The sequence below is a fragment of the Phodopus roborovskii genome, unplaced genomic scaffold (genome assembly GCF_943737965.1).
Source record: "Phodopus roborovskii unplaced genomic scaffold, PHOROB, whole genome shotgun sequence".
NCBI lineage: Eukaryota > Metazoa > Chordata > Mammalia > Rodentia > Cricetidae > Phodopus > Phodopus roborovskii.
Genome location: NW_026126541.1, coordinates 20,038,459 through 20,061,481, shown reverse-complemented (window position 1 = coordinate 20,061,481; position 23,023 = coordinate 20,038,459). Strand labels below are relative to the sequence as shown.

The window sequence follows — 23,023 nt, the reverse complement described above, 5'->3', positions numbered from 1 at the left end:
CTGAGATCTGGGCTGCTTCGCAAAACAAAGCACCAGGTTTTCAGGCAATATTATGTTAAGCAAATGTATGGTGCAGTATGGGAAAGACAGAGAGACAGAATGGTTCGTGTCCCGTGGAGAGAGGCGCAGTTAAAGAGGTGAAGAGATGTGGAGAGGGCTGAGGTGGGTGGCTTGATTGCCACCCAGGGCCATGGTGGTGTCTGGGCCTCTGCTGCTGCCAGGGCCCATGTCTGGGTTCATGGCCCTGTTGTAGCCATGATCTGTGTTGATGTCCATAGCTCCTAATACCACTGAAGGTCAAGAGGAAAGGGCTACACAGGGCTGGTCCTGACACTCACTGGATGCAACACTAGGGAGATTGGGCCCTGTGTCTACTCTGGGAAGCATAGTGGACTGATCCTGTTGACAGGGGTGTGGAGCCATCCCAAAGAATGTGCACTTGGGGGATCTGAGTCCACCCCTCACCTGGCATATGGTGGCTTGTGTTTGGGAGAACTGCTCTCGCCATCCACTGCTGTGGCAGGTGGGAGAGCTAGTCCCGAGGTCATAAGAGAAGGAAAGCTGCCCTTCCTGCCACCAACTGCATAGTGCAAAAAAGCAGACCTAGCTACACCTTGCCTGCGCAGCACAGCAGAGATGGCACTGTCCACAGGGGTGCGGGTGACTCAGCCCTGAAGCTGTGCGCTTGGAAGAGCTGGCCCCACTGCTTGTCTGTCATGTGGCGGTGTGCTTGTGGGAGAGACGTTCCCCTTTACATCAGCCCCTCACCACCTGAGGCAGACAAGGGAGCTGCAGCTTTCAAGAAAGCAGGTGTTGCTATGGCCTGGGCAGCAATGTAGAGCTGACCCTGTTGGCAGAGGCACAGGTGAGCTGGCTCTAAGGGTGTGAGACCAGGACGGCTGATCCCACCTCTTCATCTGCCATGCAGTGGTAAGGGTGAGGGAAAGATGCCCTCCTCACCTCACTGCTGCCACCTGTGATGGGCGAGGTAGCTGACCTCCCTCCCACCTTCAGCACCTGGGAAAGTGGGCTCAGCTCCTCCTCTGGGCATTGCAGCAGAGCTGACCCTATTGACTCTATCGATTGGGATAGAGGGCTAAGGGACCCTATCGATTGGGATAGAGGGCTAAGGGTGAACCAGCCTAGAGAATGTGAACATGGGAGATCGGGCATCTCCACTCCTCTGTGTATGGTGGCATGGGTGCTGGAGAGATCTGTCCCCTCCTTTGCAGCCTGCAGCAGGTGGGAGGCTGGCTCTGAGGACATTAGGGTGGGAGTGTTGTCCCTGCCCTTCACCAGCTGCAGCATTTGGAAGAATGGTCCCTGCACCTTGTGTGGGTAACAATGTAGATCTTCCCCTGATGATGTAGGTGTGGAAGAACCAACTCTGGGAGCATGAAAGAAACTCATTGCTATAAGATGTGAACTATCCAGGGCAATGGCAGAGAGTCACCCTGGTCATGAGGTCAGGGGAAGAGTAGGAGGGCTGGGCAACATGGCCACTATCCAGACCCAGAACTAGGGTTATGATTTGATGCACCTCAACATCCACCCCATTTGTGATCTGCTGGAGCACATGGAGGGGCTGCAAGATCTTCACAGTGAAGGCCAACAAAAGGATATCCAAGACAACTCCAGTAAGGGCCTGGTATTGATAGTGTAATAGAAACCAGAAGCCTTGAGCCAGACCAATGACTCTTTGCTTTGAATACTCGCAAGTAAAGTTAAAAGGGGTTTACTATGTGACTCTCTGTGTCACACTGCAGCTTCCATGATGAGATTTTTCTCTTAAATTTATTTGGGGGGGTTATAATGGCTGAGGGTGGATGTGAGGGGATGCCAAGGTGGATGGGATCTAGATGCATGGTGCAGGGACACATAATAAATAAAAAACAAGTTAAATAAAGAATGGTTGTGATTATAGAGAAACTCCAAAGGCCTGTGCCTCTTGGAGCCTCACCCACTTCATTCCATGTCATAGTCCAGGTTACAGGAGGTCAAAATGCTTGTGCTACCTTTTTATGCTATAAATCAAGTTGCCTGACTCTCTTCACTACTGTTATGATCCAAAACCTGTAAATGACAATGATTTCCATCATGCTCTATTTCAGATTTGAGGGAATAAATGAATAAGCCATCAGTCAATTTTCATAAATATGCTTTATACTTAAAAGGGATTCATGAATGTGGAAACTTGATTATGATCTTTGATCATTTGGGCAGTAATCCTGCTCCCCCTACTTCTCTTCTATTACAGAGAATTGCTACATGTATGAAATAATAGACCCTTCTCTTTTCTGGAACAGTATTTTTCTTTTTTATTAATATATTTTATTTAAATTAGGAACAATCTATTTTACATATCAATACCAGCTAACTCCTATCCTCCCATGGCCCCCACGGATCCCCCATACCATCCCCCATTTGCTCCCTAGGGAGGGAGAAGCCATCCATGAGGGATCATCAAAATCTGTTAAGTCATTTGGGGTAGGGCCTAGGCACTCCCTTGTGTCTCTAGGCTAAGGGAGAATCCCTCCATGGGGAATGTGCTCCCAGTTTCTGCTCATGCCCTAGGGATACATCCTGTTTTCACTGTCAGAGGCCCCATAGACTGTATGGGTCAGCATTTTTCATTCACGTGTGAATGTATACATCAAGTTGGTCTTGCTATGTATTATAGATATGAGTATTTTTTCATATCTCTTCCTTTAAAAAGTTTTTTTTTTTTTTTTTTTTTTTTTTTTTTTGAAAGGCTGGAGAGATGGTTCAGTGCGCTGATCTTTCAAAGGACCTGAGTTCAATTTTTAGCAGTAATTTTAGGTGGTCCAAACCACTAGCTTTAGGGGATCTGATATATTTGGCCTCCAAGGTACTCACAGGTACATGGACACATATGTATGCATGCATACACATACCACTAAATGTAGAACAGTTCATCTTATATAAAAATTTCTTTGATTTTGTAGGTCTGCAATAATTTCCCTTCACTAATTGACTACTGTCCAGGAAGTCATCACACAATATCAAACAATATCAATTATATCAGAAGTTACCTTTTGGAGAAAATAAAAGAACATCAGGAATCATTGGATGTTGCAAACCCTCGGGACTTTATTGATTATTACCTGATTAAACTAAAGCAGGTAAAATGTTAATATGCATTTATTTTATTGTTAGAACATGTTTGGTTTGTTGAACACTAAGATGTTTTTAAGAAATGGTTTAAGTCAGTTATAAAATGAAGACCCAGAGACTGATATTGGGGTTCAAACTTCAAGCTGAATCTAAGAAATTCAAAGCATCTGGCCACTAGCTTCTTACTCTACCTAAGGCTGAATGGGCTGAACCTGTCTCCATTAGCTTAAACAGCTTTATTCACCAAACAACAAGAGAAACATATATTCACAGCATATAGATGGACATCCTCATCATCTATTCTCATCTGTATAAATAAAAAGGAAGGTTTTAACTTTAACATAGTAAAATTATATATAACAAAACAGTTATTAAGCAAGAATTATAGTTACAATATTTAGTTCACTAATATGTGGCAACATTTAAAGAAAATATTCTATCATCTATCCTACCCTTGTGAGTCTAAAGTTTTATATGTAACTTATCTTTTATTATAACTAAAGAAAACCATAACCATAACTATCTGTCTTCAACTCCATCAAAGTCCTCTGAAGGATAGTATATAAACTCTAGAATGAAGCATTTTGGAGAGAACGATGCTCACATTCCCAAATATTGTTTATAAGTGTTTGTTTTCATTTAAATGGGGTTGGTTATAAATGGTTACTGATCACAGTCAATCTGTTTCTAATGAAAGAAAGGAACATGTTGTAGAAATGGATACTTTGTATTGGTATGGATTTTGTTTTATTGATGCAAATTTAAGGTCAATTTTGTTATATGTATATTTCTACCCTTGTTTCAGGATTGTGTTTATACAGCTCATTTAAAATGTAATGTATAATTACACACAAATCGTAGATAGTAACTCATAATAGTAAAAACTGATATTTATGTTAGGTTTTCTAAATACACAGAAATATATGTCAAATGGATAGGTATTCTTCAAAACCTTTCAAAGACCTACAGAATATGGCATTTAAAATGGCTTATTAGGGTTTTTCACAGCAATGAGACACAATTGCTCCTGGAAACACCACTTTGCTACAAAGAAAGGAGGAAGCACTTCCTTGTTGCACTTGCATGGAATCTTGTACATTCATCAAAATTCATCTTGTTTCAGTACTTCTTCCTTTCTTTGCAGCATAATTCATTTTCACAATTTAATAGCATAGTGCACTTATTTCTCATAAATGGAGATTTGTGTTATTTCTACGTGTGGCTCCATAGATACACACACACACACACACACACACACACACACACACACACACACACACACGGGACATATTTCTTCACAGCTCATTTTCACTTCCTCTGTGTATATCCCCAGGACTGGGGTTTCTGAGTCAACAAATAATACCTTTCTTTCTTAACCAACTGCTAAAAAATTCAATTAGTATGCTATTTTGTACCTGTGAGATCCAAATAGCTGGCAGAATTTTTAATTTTGAAACTTTATTATTAACATTAACTCAGTGAGTGTGAAGTGGTTCCTCAGGGCAGCTTTGATGAGTATACTTTTAAATAAACAGTGAAAATGGATACCATTTTAGGTGCTGTTTTGCCTTTCTTGTCTACAGAGAATTTTTATTCAAATGCTTTTTCATTAGATTGCTTGCTGTATGCAGCTATAGAATTTTGTACATATCTAAATACTAACCTTTCCACATAAATAATATGGAAACATATTTACATCCTACACATTGTCATTTTCTCATTCTTAATAATGCCCTGAATCTTTTGTCATGGATGAAGTCCGGTTTAGCTGGGGATTTGGTACTTTGTTCTGAAATGTGTGAGTCCAGATCATAAGGAATGAGGTTTATCCCCACTTTACTCTTCCAGCAAGGTCTCCTCATGTAGTTACATTCCTGCTCTGTCATCACTTGCTGAGGCCCCTTCCTTATGAAGAAATCGTGGAACTCAGTTGTAAAAATCTCAGCCACAGACATTTGGGTTAACTCCTGGCTGGCAAAGCTCTCTTGGTTTTGATATTGATTGTTTGATGTTTGTGAATAATTTACTAATTTCTTTACTGTAGCTCTTCAGTAAGATTTTTTGAACAATTGTTTTGTGTTTGATACATGTTTTGTTTTATTTCTGTAATATTTTATTGATTCTTTGGGGATCTCATGTGTATTGCGGTAAATAAGGGTCAGGATAAACAAATAGGCCGAATAGATGTTTATTCAGGGAGAAATAACTTACAACCTAGACAGATGAACACCAGGAAATTCAACCCGATCCTCTCCTGTCCGAGTCACGCCAGAAAGAGAGTGCCTTCCTGGCCCCCTCCGACCTCCTTTCTCAGGTCACCTCCGCCCATCGCTCCACCCCCCAATGGGCGTGGTCAGTGCTACAGAAGTCTCTGTCATTTCTAGAGCTTATATACTATCCTTCTGTGGTCTTTGAGGGAGTTGAAGACAGATAGTTATGGTTATAGTTTTCCTTAGTCAGGATTAAAGATAAGTTACATATAGGACTTTAGACTCACAAAGATGGAATAGATGATGGAATAATTTCTTAAATCTTGCTAAATGTTAATGGACTAAATATTGTTAACTGTGATTCTTATTTGATAACTGTTATGTAATATATTTTGCTATGTTAAGGTTAAAACCCTTCTTTTTATTTAGACAGAAAAGAGGAGATGATGGGAGAGGTCATTCTGTATGTTTCTCATACTGGTTAATAATAAAGCACTGTTGGCCAATAGGAAAGGAAGATAGGAGGGACTAGGAGACAAGGAGGAAATGGGAAGTAGGAAGGAGGAGTCAAGATGGAGAGTCTGAAGAAAGCAGTATGCGGCAGCCAGCTCCCGGTAAGAAGAACACATGGACATACATAGATTAACACAAATGGGTTAATAATTAAGACAGAGCTAGCCGATAAGAAACTAGTAACTGGCCAACAGTATAATATCTAATACAGAGTCTCAGTGTGTTATTTGGGGCTGGCTTGGTGGCGGAACAAGAGCAGGTGGCGGGCAGAAAAACCGTATGCCTTACACATGTGATGTAATTTGAACACAACTCTCAACTTTCCTTATTACCCCCTCCTATCTTCCTGTCAAACGTGATTTTTCTCCCCCTCTTTTACCCATGAGTCAAGTTTCTCTTGCTCACCTATCCTCAGGCCTGACACACGATTAACCTGCCAGGGACATGTCACTGAACAAAATAGACTCTCCCCTTACTAGAAGCTATTCTAGAGGTCGCATTCATATTTCCTCTTCCCACTTTGTGCTGGGTTTTATAGGGTGAAGCCTACCCAGTGCTGTGCAGGCTGTAACATTCACTGCAAGTTCTTATGTTCATCTATCCTTTTGTGTCCAGAAAGCACTGCTTCCTTGATGTTATTGAGCACTGATGACTCTTAACAATTCTGCCCCCTCTTCTACAGAGATACCTCAATCTTCTGGGGAGGGGTGTGTCATGATTGACATGAGTGAGAAAGTCACAATGCTTTATCTCTGCACATTAAACAGTTGGGTGTTTCTGTACTAATTACCATCTTCTGTAAGGAGAAGTTTCCCTGATAAAAAAGTAAGAGTGTTCTATCTATGAATATCGTATTATACCATTAGGAATCATTTTAACACTGTGACATTAGTCCGTTAGGCTGATAGATTTGATGACCAACTCTAACCCCCTTTTACAGAGGCAGATATAGGTCCTACCTCAAGAAGTGGACCTTAAATCAAATCAGAAGGTGGTTGTTTGCTCCTATGAAGTTGGTGTAACTGTTGCCCTAGTGGGCATTACTTATCAGGCCTGGCATTGTTGTAACTTGCAGGTTCACCCCTGGTTGAGACTGAGAACAATTTTCTCCTCCAGTAGCACACATATCACAGTCCAGCACCACAAATACTAGCCAATAGGGATGAAACCTCTTAATCAGTAGCATATTGATTCTTCATGTTCTGTGACTGAAACATATACTTTCATCAAAATAGGGTTTTACTGTCAAGTTCTGGAGAGTAACCTAGTATATTGGCAATAACCTCTGATACTTAAGGATATATGTGTCTCTATTGCCCAAAGACTTAAAAAGATGTAATATTTTACTGGTCTTGGGGCATGTATCCCAAGATTAGCCCTACCACACATTCTTCTTCGTATGGGTTTGATAGGAGAAAACGGAAAGGGATAAAATGTTTCCTTTATGTTTTTTAAGGCATAAAAGTACAAAACTGTGCATACTTATGTGCTGATAATCACATCAATACAAAAGTTAGGCTAGTCAGGAAGTAGAGTGAAACTGAAAGTTATAAATATCTGTGCCACAGTCTTTGAAAATATAGGACAATTCTCTACATTCCAGGATCTTTGTTGGCAACAATATAAAACAAAAATTTTATAGAAGTCTTATTATAAAAACTTGCACATAAATAAAACATCATGTCAAATTAACTAGACTCAAAATATATACAACTCAGTAAACTTCTATACAGATAGAATAACCATTTGGAATGGAAGCTACTGTGTTTTACTTAAAATTTTACACTCCCAGGAACTAATATATAAACTTGTATAAAACTGTAGAGCCATTGTAATCAGATGTGCTAATAAATAATTTAACAAATTATTGCATCAAATTATTCTTAGGCAAACCACAATCAACCATTGGAATTTTCACTTGAAAATCTGGCAACCACTGTGAATGATCTGTTTGGAGCTGGGACAGAGACCACAAGCACAACTCTGAGATATGCTCTCCTGCTCCTGCTGAAGCACCCCCATGTCGCAGGTGAGGACAGAGGTGGGGACCCACAGTGCTTCTATAAAATGCTGGAAAGACTCTTCTGGTGTCATGTGTGTTTTTATTCTAGAGAAATCTCAGTCCTTCACCTTCTGTGCCACTCACTGGCTGTATTACAGTGTGACTAAGAGAAACAGACTCTGGCGGTCAGAAAAGCAATCAAAATCTGCATAGTTCTGAGTTCTCAGGAAGGCAAACTGCTACAGGCATGACCAGGGTACCTTGTCCTGTGGATACATATTCTTCTAGTCTTAAAAGCCATGTCTTAGATCAGCTAAAGTCTTTCAGTTTCCGATTGTCATTTGGATGAATCTAACTTTGGGGTGGAGAAAAGAAAACTCACCTCACTGAAGCATGAGCAGAAAGCCTAGAAGTTTCTGAGACTGGCTGAGAAAATGTGCATTTTGAGAAGTATCCAAAATATTTAGATCCTCTAAAAACATTTTTCCTTTGATGCAGAAAATATAGATTAAGGAATTATATAACTTCAGAAGTACATTTCCTTAAACTTATGGTGTTTGTCGAATTATTTCAACTGTACCAATAGTGTTTTCTTTTATATTATAATTTAAAACAGATTCAGTGTTCCAGCATGCACAAAACACACACTCCCTCCTGTGCTCAATACATGATAAAAGCACAGATATGGAACAAATTTATAGTTTTAGGATAGGAAGTGATATCAATAAACAATCAAGAAGGTTTCTTTAAACTACTGAAACCATAGTATGAGGAATGAAAAAAAAACATAGAGCAGGAAATCCAATGTTGAAACAAACATAAATGTTAGATGAGCATGCATGTAGTCAGAATAACAAGATGTGGATCTGTATCTACAGACCCATGAAAACTCTTGTTTCAAAGCATTGGAAGTTTAATAGAGAACAATGCTGTATACAGGATACTGGCCTTGCTGAAGTTCCCTTCCTGTTCCCATTCAGCAGGTGAACCCCCCCTCCATGAAAGTAAATTCTTAAAATAAACTAAGTCTAAGAAGCCCTTTACCTGAGACATTTATGATAGACAGGAAATGAGCAATGCATGGGGTTGAAAGGGGAAACTGGCAACATGTGAGTCCCAGAATTCTGCATATCAGAGCCCTTTCTGCATGTAATTCTGTGTGAGCAGCAGGGTCTATCCTTCAGATAAAAGGAATAAAGCAGCAATTCTTATTTTACCACCCTAATGGAAAATATGTTACATGCATTAATCAGAATAGATTTATAACATCCACCCAAGAAAGACTGATGTAGCTTTAAGACTGAGTAGAAGCATGAAATCTTTCAGGGAGATCCCTCAGTCCCATGTAAACTGTTTTCATCAAGACAACACCAGTATTCTCCAGATCAGCTGACTTCTTATAATTTTATAAAATAAAAGGCAGATGAAACCTCCAGGTTTGCTATAATTTTTATCTAGTTTTTCATTTCTTCATGATACTTGTGAGAATGTTTTTACATCCTAATATCTGAAGTAAAGCCACAGGAAGTCATGGGCTTTAGGAGTGGAAAGTTAAGAGTATCAGAGATGTTGCTGTGCTCCAGGTCTGGGAAGCTCCCAATTCAGTATTTACCATGTGAGTACTATAGTGGATAACAAAAAATGATGTAGATTGATTTCTACCTTCCTAAAGTACTGTCACACTGATATGTGTAGTGGCTGAATAGGTTTACACTCTCACCATCAATGCCTAAATATTCCTTTTGGTCCACATCCTCACCTGAATGAGCTGTAACTTTTTACAAAGCTGATATTCACCATTCTGGTTGTTGTAAGATGAAATCTCAAAGTAGTTTTGATTTGCATTTCTCTGATGCCTACCACTTTTGATAATTTTTCTAAGTTTAAGTTTTTTTCAGTCCTTTGAGTTTCATCTTTTGGGAATTCTCTGCTCATATCTCCATCCAATTTATTAATTGGGTTGTTTTCTTGATATTTTGTTTTTTAAATTGTTTATGTATTTTGGATATTAGTCCTCTATTGGATGTGTAGCTGGTAAAAATCTTTTCCTATTCTGTAGACAACCGTTTTGTTCTAATGATGGTGTAATTTTCCATATAGAAGCTTTTCAGTTTCATGAGGTCCCAATATGCTATTGTTAATGAAGTGAGGGGGTAACGGAAGGGAATATGTGTTTTTCATGTAGTTATTCATATAGATAATGTAGATATGAATGAGATTTTCATTTCCCATACCTGAAATTCATAAATGTTGTGCATATGTGGTCATATAAGAAACAGTCATTTTACAAATATGAATATATTTCAGAAGTATTTGAAGAGGTTGAACTTGTTCAGTATTGGGTGTGGGAACAAAAAAGAAGAGTCTTTTAAATTGTATACATGCAGCACAAAAAGATGTTCATAAATACACATACATTAGAATGTGACTGCAAGAGAATACTGTATTTAGATAGAGATTTAGTATCTGACTTCTCATCTCCTTGACCACGGACCAAAACATGTTGAGCAAGTATGTTGCTTTACTTGATACTTGTACATACTTATACTTTATTTGCTGTTATAGTTACTAAATAATAAGTATATGCTCATCTACATCATATCTTTATAGAAAGATAGGGATATAAACCTACAACACAGCATATATATATATATATATATATATATATATATATATATGCTTTTACCCTCGAATGAAAAAGCAAACATTTAGAATTTTTTTGGAACACCTACATTATGTGGTGTATGGCCTTATATTGTGCCAAACACATCACTTTTCTATTCCTCCATATGTCATGGTCACCAATCAGCTAAAGTCCAGGAAGAGATTGAGCGAGTGATTGGCAGACACCGCAACCCCTGCATGCAGGATAGGAGCCACATGCCCTACACAGATGCCATGATTCATGAGGTCCAGAGATTCATCGACCTCCTCCCCACCAATCTGCCCCATGCGGTGACCTGTGACATTAAGTTCAGAGACTACTTCATCCCCAAGGTAAGCTGGCTCGTCTCTGCTGCACCTCTGTTCTCTTGATGCTCCCAGATCACAGTGAGCTTCCCATTCTCTGAGTCACTCAGGGCTGATTGTGGTTTGCTTCATGATCAGGAGGGCAGCACTACTCAGGTACAGAGATACGATGATACTCCCACATTTGCTCTCTCTTCCAAACACCGTGGACAAAGCTTAGGTGTCTCTGCTTGAATGTCCAAACATTTTCTCAAATTTCCAAAAGTCTTTTCTAGATTTTTATCATTATTAGAAAAAAAATCTTCAAATTGGAAAGAATTGATATCATGAATTCTTCAACTTCCTAATAAGACTACTTCATTCATTTATTTGTGACATTGGATTCTTTGCCTTGTTTCTTTTCAATGATGTAGCCTGTAAACACATTCTTAGAGGTATCCTGAATTATTAATGCCTATTATTATTTCTCTAGTGCCTCTGCTATTCTTTCCATCTGCTTAATGGAAACAATTTATGTAATCGTTTCTGTAAATATATGTGGAATTTGAAGGTGTTATGTGGGCTAGTAATTTTCTATGTACGTGTTGTATTCCTGTGTCTTAGTTTCTCTTCAGTTTGATGAATTGCAGGATAGCGATGAACAGACCTGGTTGCAGTAGGCATCACTATAGGTAGCGTTTACCTTCTCTGACTGACTGATCCCAAAACAACCAGCAGCCATTTCCCAAATAAGTGACTTTGAGACTTAATACTAACTGTAAATGCTTGGGCAATATCTCAGGCTCGCTACTACCTAACTCTTACATTTAAATTAATCCGCATTTCTTATCTATGCTTTGCCACGTGTCTCATGGCATGTTAACTCATTTTCTACACATCCTGCTTCCTCAGTAGCTGATGGGCATGTCCTCTGACTCTGCTCTACTTTTTCCGTCATTCTCCTAATTAGCTTGCCACACTTCTAATTTCTGCCTGAGTAGTGGCCAATCAACTCCATATTCAATCAATCTTCACAGTGTGAAAAAGTATTTTTTCACAGCACATCAATTGTCACATTTCTGATTAGAATGTCAATTGTAACTTAATATCTCTCTGTCAAGTTTGATGTCTTAGGAAAACACTGATAAATGTGTAGGTCAGAAGTAAATTTTTGATCTGATTTACTTAAGGATATAAGAGATACTTCATTGTGGAGCCAATTATGTACAAGCATGGCCCAGGAGTATAGATTTTTTTTACTTTGAGATGAATTTGATTCACAAAATTCTGTCATTCTCTTCAAAATTGTTCTCTGAACCCATGTTATGGTTCTGTGTATTTTTTACTCTTTGATCACTGACTGTATATGTCACAAAAATATATGTACATTGGAATTTCTCTACCACATCTTACTTATGACTTTTATGTTAAGAAAATTCTGTTCATAATTTTTCTTCCTTGTACTTGTTAGAATTTTATATTAAAACCAAGTTGTTGGCTTAAAACTAAGTTTAAAATGTTTCCTGATGTGGTTCTGTTTTTATTTATTTTATCTGTGGCCACTTAGTGCTACTTGGAAGACACTATAAAACTTTATATTGAGTACCAGATACTACAGATGAAAACTTCAGAATTTTTATATGAATATCTTCACTCAGAAAGGATGAAGTTGCTCTCTCCTGGAGAGTCTTCTATTATTTCAGAATGTGGTGGGGCAAAAATAAATATATCGGTAAGGTTCCAGTTACTGATATCATGTAGAGATGATGGAACTAATTTTTCCAGGTGGCATGGGTTTTGCTGTGTGATAATAGACTTAGTATATGGGTTAGGTTACCAGTGTGCTCTGCTTGGCTGAAGGACACTCCTGAGGTAAGACCGTTGAAGTGTATGGCTAATATACAAAACTTGTTTATGTTTATGTCATTAGCCCAAATAATTGGTAAGTAGAACAAAGTACAAGATTAGAACAATATATATATCCTCAGAGCTTCCTTGGGCTTAAGGCCCAGTTTTAGGAGAGTGTTGCATAGCTCAACTTATATCTCATCATCCCTCTGCTGCTGGATGATGATATGACTGGACTCTTTGTGGTCTAGTTAAGTAGAATATTCCATTCCTTTGTAAAAACAACCTGGGTATTTCACTGCTGATTTTCCCTTCTGTCAAATATAATAAGTGTTTTCTCTGATCAGACTAGAGCCACTGATCTCAACAGAACTAATAAGATAAGAAGGAACCAATGATTTTTGCAGTAATTGTTCTGGTATATTTCAGACCTTCTAGCCCATAAGAAATGTGCTGCCCCTTTAGAGACACTGTCATTTTAGCAGAGAAGCAGTGACAGGCAACATGTAAACAAATGATTATGAATATAATACATTCACTTCCTATTGATGCTAGAACTATTTTCACATAAACAGTTTTTACATTGCAAACACATTTAGCTTAGCCACATTCTAATTTGTATGGCAACCCTGTAAAAGCTTTTAGACCATATTCCTAGGAACTTTTACACAATATAAGGTTAGTTTATATGCTAGTTGAAGAGAGTTTGGCAGCCCCATCTCCAGCTTCCAGTAATTTCTGTATATCTTCTGAAGTTCTATTGATTTAGCTGTGATCAGATCATGAAATCATAACTTACCCTTCTTCTTATCTGGATGTCATTTTATTTCCTCCCTCTCCTCCCCATCCATTCCTTCCTTTTCTTCTTCAAAATAGTTTTCATCCTGTTTTTTGACATACATTCGTATGTGCATTTCCATGTTTGTGTCTGTGCATTTATATAGATAGATTGTATATATGACTGCACACCTTTACTGTGGTACATAGCCCTATATTTACTCTCTTATCTATAACTAGATAGATATATAGATTCTGTAAATGAGGAACACAGTGGCATTTGGCTCTCCAAATTTTCCATATTGTTCTTAATGAATGATATCCTATTCTGTTCACAACACTCAATGAACTATTTATTCCATCTGGAGCCTGATTCACAAGTGGAGTATGTAGACAGATGTGATGAGCTATAGCAGACAGTGGTCATAAGAAGCATGAGTCCAATCTGAAGGGAAGGGAGAAGATATCCAGGAGCTTTAGTTCAAGTACTCATGTGAAAATTAGCTACACCACTGTACCTGGTCTCCATCTTTTTCCTGTTCCTTATGTACCCTCTGTGTTGAAACTTCCCTACTGTTATTTGACCTTTACCCCAACTATAGAACTAAGGTTCCATTAGGCTTTTTCTAATGTGTTTTAGCTTTGTGACTTGTAGCTTTTGTAACTTGATTTCTGTGTGTTGTTATAGGGAACAACAGTTATAACATCATTATCATCAGTGCTGCGTGACAGCAAGGAATTCCCCAACCCAGAGGTGTTTGACCCTGGCCACTTTCTAGATAAGAATGGAAACTTTAAGAAAAGTGACTACTTCATGCCTTTTTCAACAGGTGAGAGACATTCATTTCCATAGATCCAGTGACATGAGAATCTGTGGAGGCTTAAAAAGTGGCTCCTTAATGGCCAGTAGACATGCAATGATTAGGGGTACAACTTCCAGCCCCATGCACTGTCATGAAAAAGAAATGTCTTCCCTGTCAGGATATGAAAGTGAGGCTTTGATTGTTCATTCACTGCTCAAACTTGAGAAAGCTAGAGTAAGGCTATTTGTTTTCTTCCTTTGGCTTCATCAGAGAAATATCAAAGAAAGCTAACTTCTTTAATACTCTTCCCACTCACCATGAAAATGGAGACATCATAAATTGCATTCATGGACTTTCCTTTGCCATGTCAACCACCTCTGTGATGGACTATGCAATTACAAGTCTCCAAAAATACAGAAAATTACTGAAGAGCCTCAAGTGCCCTTGGTATACACCTGAATGAACAAATACTTATCAAATATCAATTGAACTAGGGCAATAAGAAAGCCTCCCAGATCTCTGGGTTATTAGGTATAGATCATCACATTTTTTCTTTCAGACCTTATATATTAATGCCAAAAATGAAACAGCATTCTAATACATGACTTCCTAACTGCCTCAAAAGGCATGGGTAATGGAGAATTGTATGAAGAAATCACATACATGAAAAGAAGGCCATGTACCATTAGATCAGAGCATTTTTTTACACAGTTCACCATGCCAGAAGCTTCGAGATCATTATGAGATGATGGAGACATTGTCCACATGGCAGGGCACTCTGCAAAGATGATAGATAACCCCACTCCTTGTCATTCAGGGTGGGACTAATGGATATTGAGTCAACATCTTCAGAGTGCATGCTGCCTTTGAATATGTAGCTTCTGTCCTTGGTTTTGTTATTTTTGATATTGAACAGAGACTCCCTCTTCCTCCATCTCCCAGGCAGTCTGTTTACAGATGTGAACAACCACACCTAGACAAAAAGTAATTTTTAACAATGTATTTTTTAAATAATGTATGTTAATTGTGCAACAAATTTGTTCCACATCTTTTATTTGCCTAATTATCTGTCCTTTCATAGAGCCATCCTTCCACCAACCCATCCAATAACTTACCCTTTATTCACAGCCTCTTGTGTCAGCTATAAGTACAGTTATTCTCACATTTACAGGCAATAACAATCTCTTTTATTTTTCCCCCTAGGAAAGCGTATGTGTGCAGGAGAGGGCCTGGCACGCATGGAGCTGTTTCTATTCCTGACCACCATTTTACAGAACTTTAAGCTGAAATCATTGGTTCACACTAAGGACATCAATACAGCCCCAGTCGCCAGTGGATTTGCCTCTCTGCCACCTCCCTACCAGCTTTGTTTCATTCCTGTCTAAAGAGAATAACACTTTCTGGCCCAGACTGTGTTGTTTCCTGCAATTCCCTCTTTGCCTTCATTCCACCAGGGACAAAGTGTCCTTCCCCTCTCATGTATTCCCATTCTGTCAAGTCCCAGGAAACAACTGTCAATCATCTTGCAGTTTCTCAAGTCACTGCACAAATATATCGCTATTATCTGTTCTTTGCAACAGTGTTCACATCTCTTATGCTAATATGTATCTGGTCTTGAGCTAAGATGGCAGTTAATGTTAATTAACTTATATAATACGATAATTCATTATCATTTTTCTTCGTGTTCTCAATAAAAACTATATTTTATCATGTGCTTGTTCTGAGACTAGCTTACAATTCAGGTAAGAAATGAAAGAAGATACAATTCCCAACACATCATGCTGGACCACACACTGTGAAGCATAGGGAATGAATGCAAGGCTGAATGCTAGAGAGAGATATAATCCACTTAAATGCTTGCCGCCCAAACCTGAAGATCTAAATCTAATCTCTGGTACGTATATAACAGCCAGGCATGGTGGTGTGTGCTTGTCAAACCAACACTTGGGAGACAGAACAAAAGATTCTTCAAGTTTTATGAACATCCAACCCGGTCTAATTAGTGAGCTCCATTTGCCAGTGAGATACCCTATCTCAAAAGACAAACTTGTCATCTACCTAGAAACAGCGTCTAAGGTTTACCTCTTACTTCCACATATGGATAGATACATGTGCATACATTCTCTCACATATAATCTGATTATGCAACACATCCTCAACCCACACATACACATGTAAAGCAAAACATGTAGAGGAAGGTACCAAAGTTCTTTGGCTGAGTATCACTTGGAATCTTGGGAGTATTTGTATTTGAAACAAGGAAATAGTGTCCAAAATTAGCTCCTCTCTGTAGGGGACAAGTCACAGAGATGAGTGCACACATGGGCCAGGTCATACCCTGTTTTGCTGTTGATATTAATAAAAGGTAGAAAATTTAAACATGCTTTTAACTTGATGTTCTCAGGTTAGAGCTGAACATGCATTTTGCTTTCCTATTGCTAAGTATATGCTGCATATTCCTCTTTTCTCTTCCAAAGGAATAATGGTACTAGGAAGTATTACATTTCTATAATTTTTAGATGCAACACCCCCTTCCCACTGCAGTACAAGTAATCAAATGAGAAATGACATTAATGATTATCCTTTCCTGGGATCTACTATAGAGGTATGTCTACACATGCTATTCAATCTATAAATATGTTCTTGTGGTACAAAATGTGGCTCTTTGTGAAAATGAGCTAAAATATTAATATTTTATATAGTTATATTCTAGTAAAGTATGCTGCCCAATTGACTCTACTGTTTTCAGGCATTTAAAGTTGCTTTCGGATGTGCCACCTGCTTTTCTGAGTATCCCTGCTTCAGTCAGATTAGAGAGGAAATTAGCAGTTCTAAACCCATATGAACAAATTGATTTGGAAAATCAACACTCACCTGTCTATCTATTATCATCTTTATATATATCTCTCTCTTTTTCTCTCTCTTTCATGTATCTATGTATTCTGTCTCTCCTATATCTGTCTGTGTATCAATCCAGGCTTCTTATCTACCATATTAGTTCGACCTCTATCAAACCTGAGAAATTGAAAAAGTAATTTTCTTTTTTTAAATTTTAAAATAGATTTTGTTAATTTAATTTTTGTATTGTATACATCAATCCCAGTCCCCTCTCCCTGCCATCCTCTTATGGCCCCCACTGACTCCACAATCCCATCCCCCATCCACTTCTCAGGGAGGGTGTGACCAACCATGAGAGATCATCAAAATCTGTCAAGGAGGCCTAGGCCTGCCTCCTTGTCTCTTGGCTAAGGGAGTATCCCTCAATGGGAAATGGGTTCCAGAAACCCTTTCCTGCACTAGGGTACCTTTGTCAGAGGTACCATATACTGCGCAGGCCTCCTAACTGAGATCCACATTCAGGGGGTCTGGGTCGGTCCTATGCTGATTTCCCAGCTGTCAGTCTGGAGTCCATGAGCTCCCCCTTGTTCAAGTCAGCTGTTTCTGCGGGTTTCTTCAGCTTGGTCTTAACCCCTTTGCTCATCCCTTCTCCCTCTCTGCAACTGGATTCCAGGAATTTGGCTCAGTGTTCAGCTGTGGGTGTCTGCTTCTGTTTCCATCAGCTAGTGGATGTGGGCTCTAGAATGGCATATAAAGTAGGCATCAATCTCATTTATCAGAGAAGGGCATTTAAGGTAGACTCTCCACTATACTTGTTAGTTGGGGTCATCCTTGTAGGTCTCTGGATGTTTCCCTAGTGCCAGATTTCTCTTTAAACCTGTAATGTCTCCCTCTATTGTGGTATCTCTTTCCTTGCTCTCTTTCTCTATCCTTCCCTCACCTTGGTCTTCCTCATCGCTCGAGTTCCCCTCTTGTCTTCCCTTTCTCCTACCTCCTTCCCCCTCCCATTATGCTCCCAGTATTCTCAGGACATCTTGTCCCTTTCTCCTTCTCAGGGTGTACACGTATGCCCCTCTTTGGGTCCTCCTTGCTTCCTACTTTCTCTGGGGTTGTGGGTTGGAAGCTGGTTATCATTTGCTCTATGCCTAATATCTACTTATGAGTCAGTACATATCATGCTGGTCTTTCTGTTACTGGGTTACCTCCTTCAGTGTGGCTTCTTCTAGTCCATCCATTTGCCTGCAAATTTCAAGATTTCATCCCCCCCCCACCCCCCTGTTTGGTTGCAGATCTCAACCTGCAGTAATTACACTTGGACAGTAGGTGGCACAGGTGTATTCCCCCCAAATGGTGTCTGGTAGCTGGAGATATCTCTGACCTTGGTCCCTGTAAGGTCTTAGTTAGCCAGCTAAGAAATGTCAGGTGGAAGAGTAAAAATCAAGCTTATTGTGGGTTGCTAGGATTAAAAGCAGAGACTGCGGAGTGACTGACGACAAACCACAGCCCAAACTCGCGGCGGCTGTAACAGCGATAAGTTATCTGCAATGCCGGAGCCACTTAGGGAAGGCTGAAGTCTCCTGGCATGCAGCATAGTGTTCACAATGGCTTCAGCTTGGCGATGGCCTCAGAGGGTCAGGGGAGGAAACTCCAACTCCTGGCAGCTGCAGTCTTCAGGTCGGTGCAGACGCCTGCAGACACATAAAAGCAGCATGGCAAGGTGTGCCACCGCCTGGATGAGACCTGACCCCCCACCCCAACCCCCAGATCCTTGGAAGCCTATCCTGTAGGGGGAGGCATGGGTGAGCTGTCCCTAACAGTGTGAGAGTTGGATAGCTGGTCACAACCCCTTTTGTGCCATGAGGTGCAGAGGGCTGGAGAGAGATGCCACCATGTTGGGCAAGAGAGCTGATCCTCCCTCTTACCAGTTACAGCTCTAAAGGAAGTGGGCCCTGCATCTCGCCTATATCGCAGTAGTGTGGTGATATATTATTTATGATCTAATAAATCTTGCCTGAAGATAAGAATGCAAGCCAGCCACAGCCATAGAGGCCAGATATGGTGGTACACACCTTTAATCCCAGCAACTATGCTAGTTAGCCATAGAAGCTGGGTGGTGGTGGCACATGCCTTTAACCCCAGGTCTAGAGAGGTATATAAGTCAGGAGCAGGGTCTCAGAGCTGGCATTCAGTGTTGGGAAACTTCAGCCACGTTGAGGACAGGATTGTCCCAGCCTTGGTAAAGGTCAAGCTCTCTGGTGGCTTGGCTGCTTTGCTTTTCTTACCTTAAGCTTGAAACCCAACAGCTGTCTCTGGGTTTATAGTATTTGAGCTACACAGTAGAGTTGACCCTATTGATGGGGCTGGAATTGAAATGGTCCTGAGAATGTGAACGAACATAAAAGGGGAAGACATTATTGGTTTGAAGAGAAAACTAAACCTAAAGAAAGGTCTAGAGACCTACAAGACTGCCGCCAACTAACAATTTGAGCAACTGTGGAAAGGCTACCATAAACGCCCTTCCTGGATAGTGAGATCAACAACTAACTTATCCACCATCGTGGAGCCCTCATCTAGTACCTGTTGAAAACAGAAGCAAACACCAATAACTAAACACTGAGTCAAACTAGAATCCAGATGCAGAGGGAGAGGACATGACCAGGTTGCAGAAACACAAAGAGACAGCTGACCTGAATAAGGAGGAGCTAACGGGAACCCAGACTGATAGCTGGGAATCCAGCATGGGACTGACTCAGGCCGCCCTGAATATGGGTCTCAGCCAGAAGGACTGAGCAGTTTAAGGGACCTCAGACAGTGGAACCAGGATGTATTCCTGGTGCACAAAATGGCCTTGCAGACACATCCCCCATGGATGCCCTACATGTGGAATTGGGGTGGGAGGAGGGGAGGGGAGGGTAGTCAGGGTGCTTGTGAGGGGGCAGAGAGGGTAAGAGGAATGGAGGGAGGGAAAGAGGGAGAAGGAACTGGGATCGACATGTAAAATAATAAATAAATAAATAAAGAAAGAAAGAAAGAAAGAAAGAAAGAAAGAAAGAAAGAAAGAAATAAGAATGTGAGCATGGGAGGTCCGCTCCTCCCTCATCTGGCAGGAGAGAGAGGTGCCCAACCAACCCTCACCCCCACCTTCTTTCACAGCCTGTGTAAAGTGAGAGAACTGTCCCTGTCCCTCAGCAGCTAAAGCGTTTGGGAGAGTGGCCCCCCGCACCTCACCTGGTCTCTACATCTCGACTCCTCCCTACTACTTCTGGAATCCTCCTTGTCTCCTAGTCCCACCTATCTTGCTTTCCTATTGGCCAACAATGCTTTATTCATTAACCAGAATGAGAAACATATTTACAGAATGACATCTCCCATCACCTAAGCCCATAGGTGCTCTCTCTATTAAGATATCTTTTTCATTGCTCTTCCACTGCAGTCCCCACTGCCTAGACCATCTCGGTCCCTTCCCTCTCAGTTACAACATCCCACCCCCACTTTTCCCTGTAGATATCATCTATTTCTTTTCCCAGGGTAACCCTTGTGTCCCTCGCAGGGTCCTCCTTGTTACCTAGCTTCTCTGGAGCTGTGCATTTGAGTCTTTTTTCTACTTTTATTTAAATCTAATATCCACCTATGAGTGAATACATACTGTGTTTATCTTTCTGAATCTGGTTACCTCACTCAGGATGGTTTTCTCTAGTTCCATCCATTGCCTGAAAATTTTGTGAGGTCATCATTTTTTACCAGAGTAGTACTTCATTGTGTAACTGTATCACATTATCCTTATACATTCTTTGGCTGAGGGGCATCTATATTGTTTCCAGGTTCTAGCTATTAGGAATAATGCTGCTATTAACATTGTTTAGCAAATGTCTGTAGCACAGGTCTCTGTCCATACCTATGGTATTGACCACACCCATTGGGGGGTAGGGACAGGGGTGGTCATGACCTGGGGGAACTAGGTCTGGGGAAGGGGCCCTGGAGCACTCTCTTGCTTGTCTCTGGTCAATATACATTCATTGGTCCACTGTCCGCCTTTGCCACACCTTCTACATAACCCAGAAGGCTAAGGCCTTCTGTTCTGTTCATTCCTAAGAGTGTTATTCCTAGGAATACTCTGCCTACAATTTCTTCTTAGATGCCCTATACTACCACAATTAAAACATCTGATATTTTGATATCTTTTCAAACCTTTGGAGATGCCTTCTCCTATCCAAGCTTCTGTGTCACCATAGTTAAGACATCTGTTATCTTGATGTCTTATCAGACCTTTAGATATGGCTTCTCCTACCCAAGCTTCAGTCATTATACTAAATGTTGTCTGTATATAGGACCCATTCATTCAACAGTGCTGATCTGATTTTTAAGAGTCAAAGCACTTGCTTGCACTGTGGATTTGCATTCTCATAAGCTAATGACTCTATGAGTATTTGCCTATAATCTGTGTCTGCTACCTCTAACTGTATTGCCCCAGACAATCTTTGTAGGGATATACTAAAGTGTTCTCTTGGTCCTTGCCTCATCTTAGTATAGGATTCTGTCCTCTCCCCTAGTTCATAAACTTTGTCCCAAGCGTTCAAAGCTGCTGTACTGCATAGAGACAAGGTGTGGTCATCATATGCAGCTTGAGTTTCTGGGTCAGCATAAAGACCCTCACCAATAATTTTTTTCTTGGGGAGCTTTATAACCTTTCTTTAAGCCCTGAAGTTCAAGAGCTTTTGCTTCCTCTCTCCATAAAGCCCTCCATTCTAATTGAGAGGAGTTTTCAAGGACAGCTGATATTAATTGATCCCAATCCTTAAGTGTTACCTTGTTATTCCTTGCCCATGATTCTATTAATTGCTTCACATATGGTGAGTGTAGGCCATAAGAGACTACTGCTTCCTTTATACATTTTATGAGACTGACGCGCTGCCTACTGCGCTAAGGAGGCAAGTCCTTTATACCTTTTAAATCTTTCATATGTATTGGTTCCCACTGATATGCAACAAAACCTTTCAGGTGTTTTTTCTTACTGATTTTTCAGTGATAGCTATGGGGAAAGCCACTGGTGATGGGAAAATGACCTTAGACAAGTCTTCCCTGATCCTAAATGGTGTAGGAAATTTTAAGTTTCTTTCCTGCCCTGTTACCTGTAGTTCTTCTTCTGATGTATCAAATTGAAGGTCTTCTAAAGCCTGTAATCTATTTACCATTGCTTCTTTGAGTGTTTTAACTTGAATCATATAACTTTCCAGAGACTTCATTGAACCAGTCAGTTTCTTGTTTTCTCTAACTACCAATGATTCTATGCTTTTAATATTCTCATCCTTAGATATTATCTGAATGGCATGTGAACTGCCTTCCAGAAACAATGTTGTATCTGTTAGCTTGCCATTACCTCATACATGGAACAGAATCTATCTGCCATGTTTTCCATCAGATTCCAGTTTTTTAACCTTATTAGTAGCTTCGTTGGACCAGGAACGAGCTGTTTCTGCTAGCGTGTTAATGCATTGCATTGTTTCTGTTTTGGTTATTGAGGCAGTGGACATGGAACAAATTCTCTTTTCTAGTTGGTCATTTTTATGTTCCATGTTCTGTATTCTACCTGTCAGATCTCTATTGCCATTTTCAATATTCTGAACCTTTTTTTCCTAAGCGTTTTATGTTTTGCATCCTGTTTTTCAGCTCTCCATTGTAATTTTCAATATTCTGAACTTCTTTTTTCTAAGCGGTCTATGTTTTGTGTTCTGTTGTTTAGCTCTCCGTTGTCATTTTCAATATTCTGAATCCTTGTTACTAAGTCTCCTGTAGTTTGTAAAAGTTCCTTAGTTTTTGCTCTAATCTCAAACCATTTCTTTAAGAATATCATACTAATCATGAAACCCATTTAATCACAAAGAAAATGTGTATACTGGTTAAGTCATGATTTTCTTCTGCTAAAATTCCTTCTATACATGAAATAAAAG

General features: G+C 40.0%; 1 protein-coding gene across 2 annotated transcripts in view; it reads left to right on the top strand.

Annotated features, from left to right (window-relative positions):
* The window catches only part of LOC127233441 (cytochrome P450 2C26), a 117,872-nt gene extending 102,058 nt beyond the window's left edge, over positions 1-15,814 (top strand). For both annotated transcript variants that reach the window (XM_051199923.1, XM_051199922.1), the window contains exons 5-9: positions 2,967-3,143; positions 7,746-7,887; positions 10,670-10,857; positions 14,123-14,264; positions 15,441-15,814. In XM_051199923.1, the coding sequence (XP_051055880.1) occupies positions 2,967-3,143; positions 7,746-7,887; positions 10,670-10,857; positions 14,123-14,264; positions 15,441-15,622 (831 nt within the window). In that variant the 3' untranslated portion in view covers positions 15,623-15,814. The remainder of the gene's footprint in view (positions 1-2,966; positions 3,144-7,745; positions 7,888-10,669; positions 10,858-14,122; positions 14,265-15,440) is intronic.
* The last annotated feature ends 7,209 nt before the right edge of the window (positions 15,815-23,023 follow it).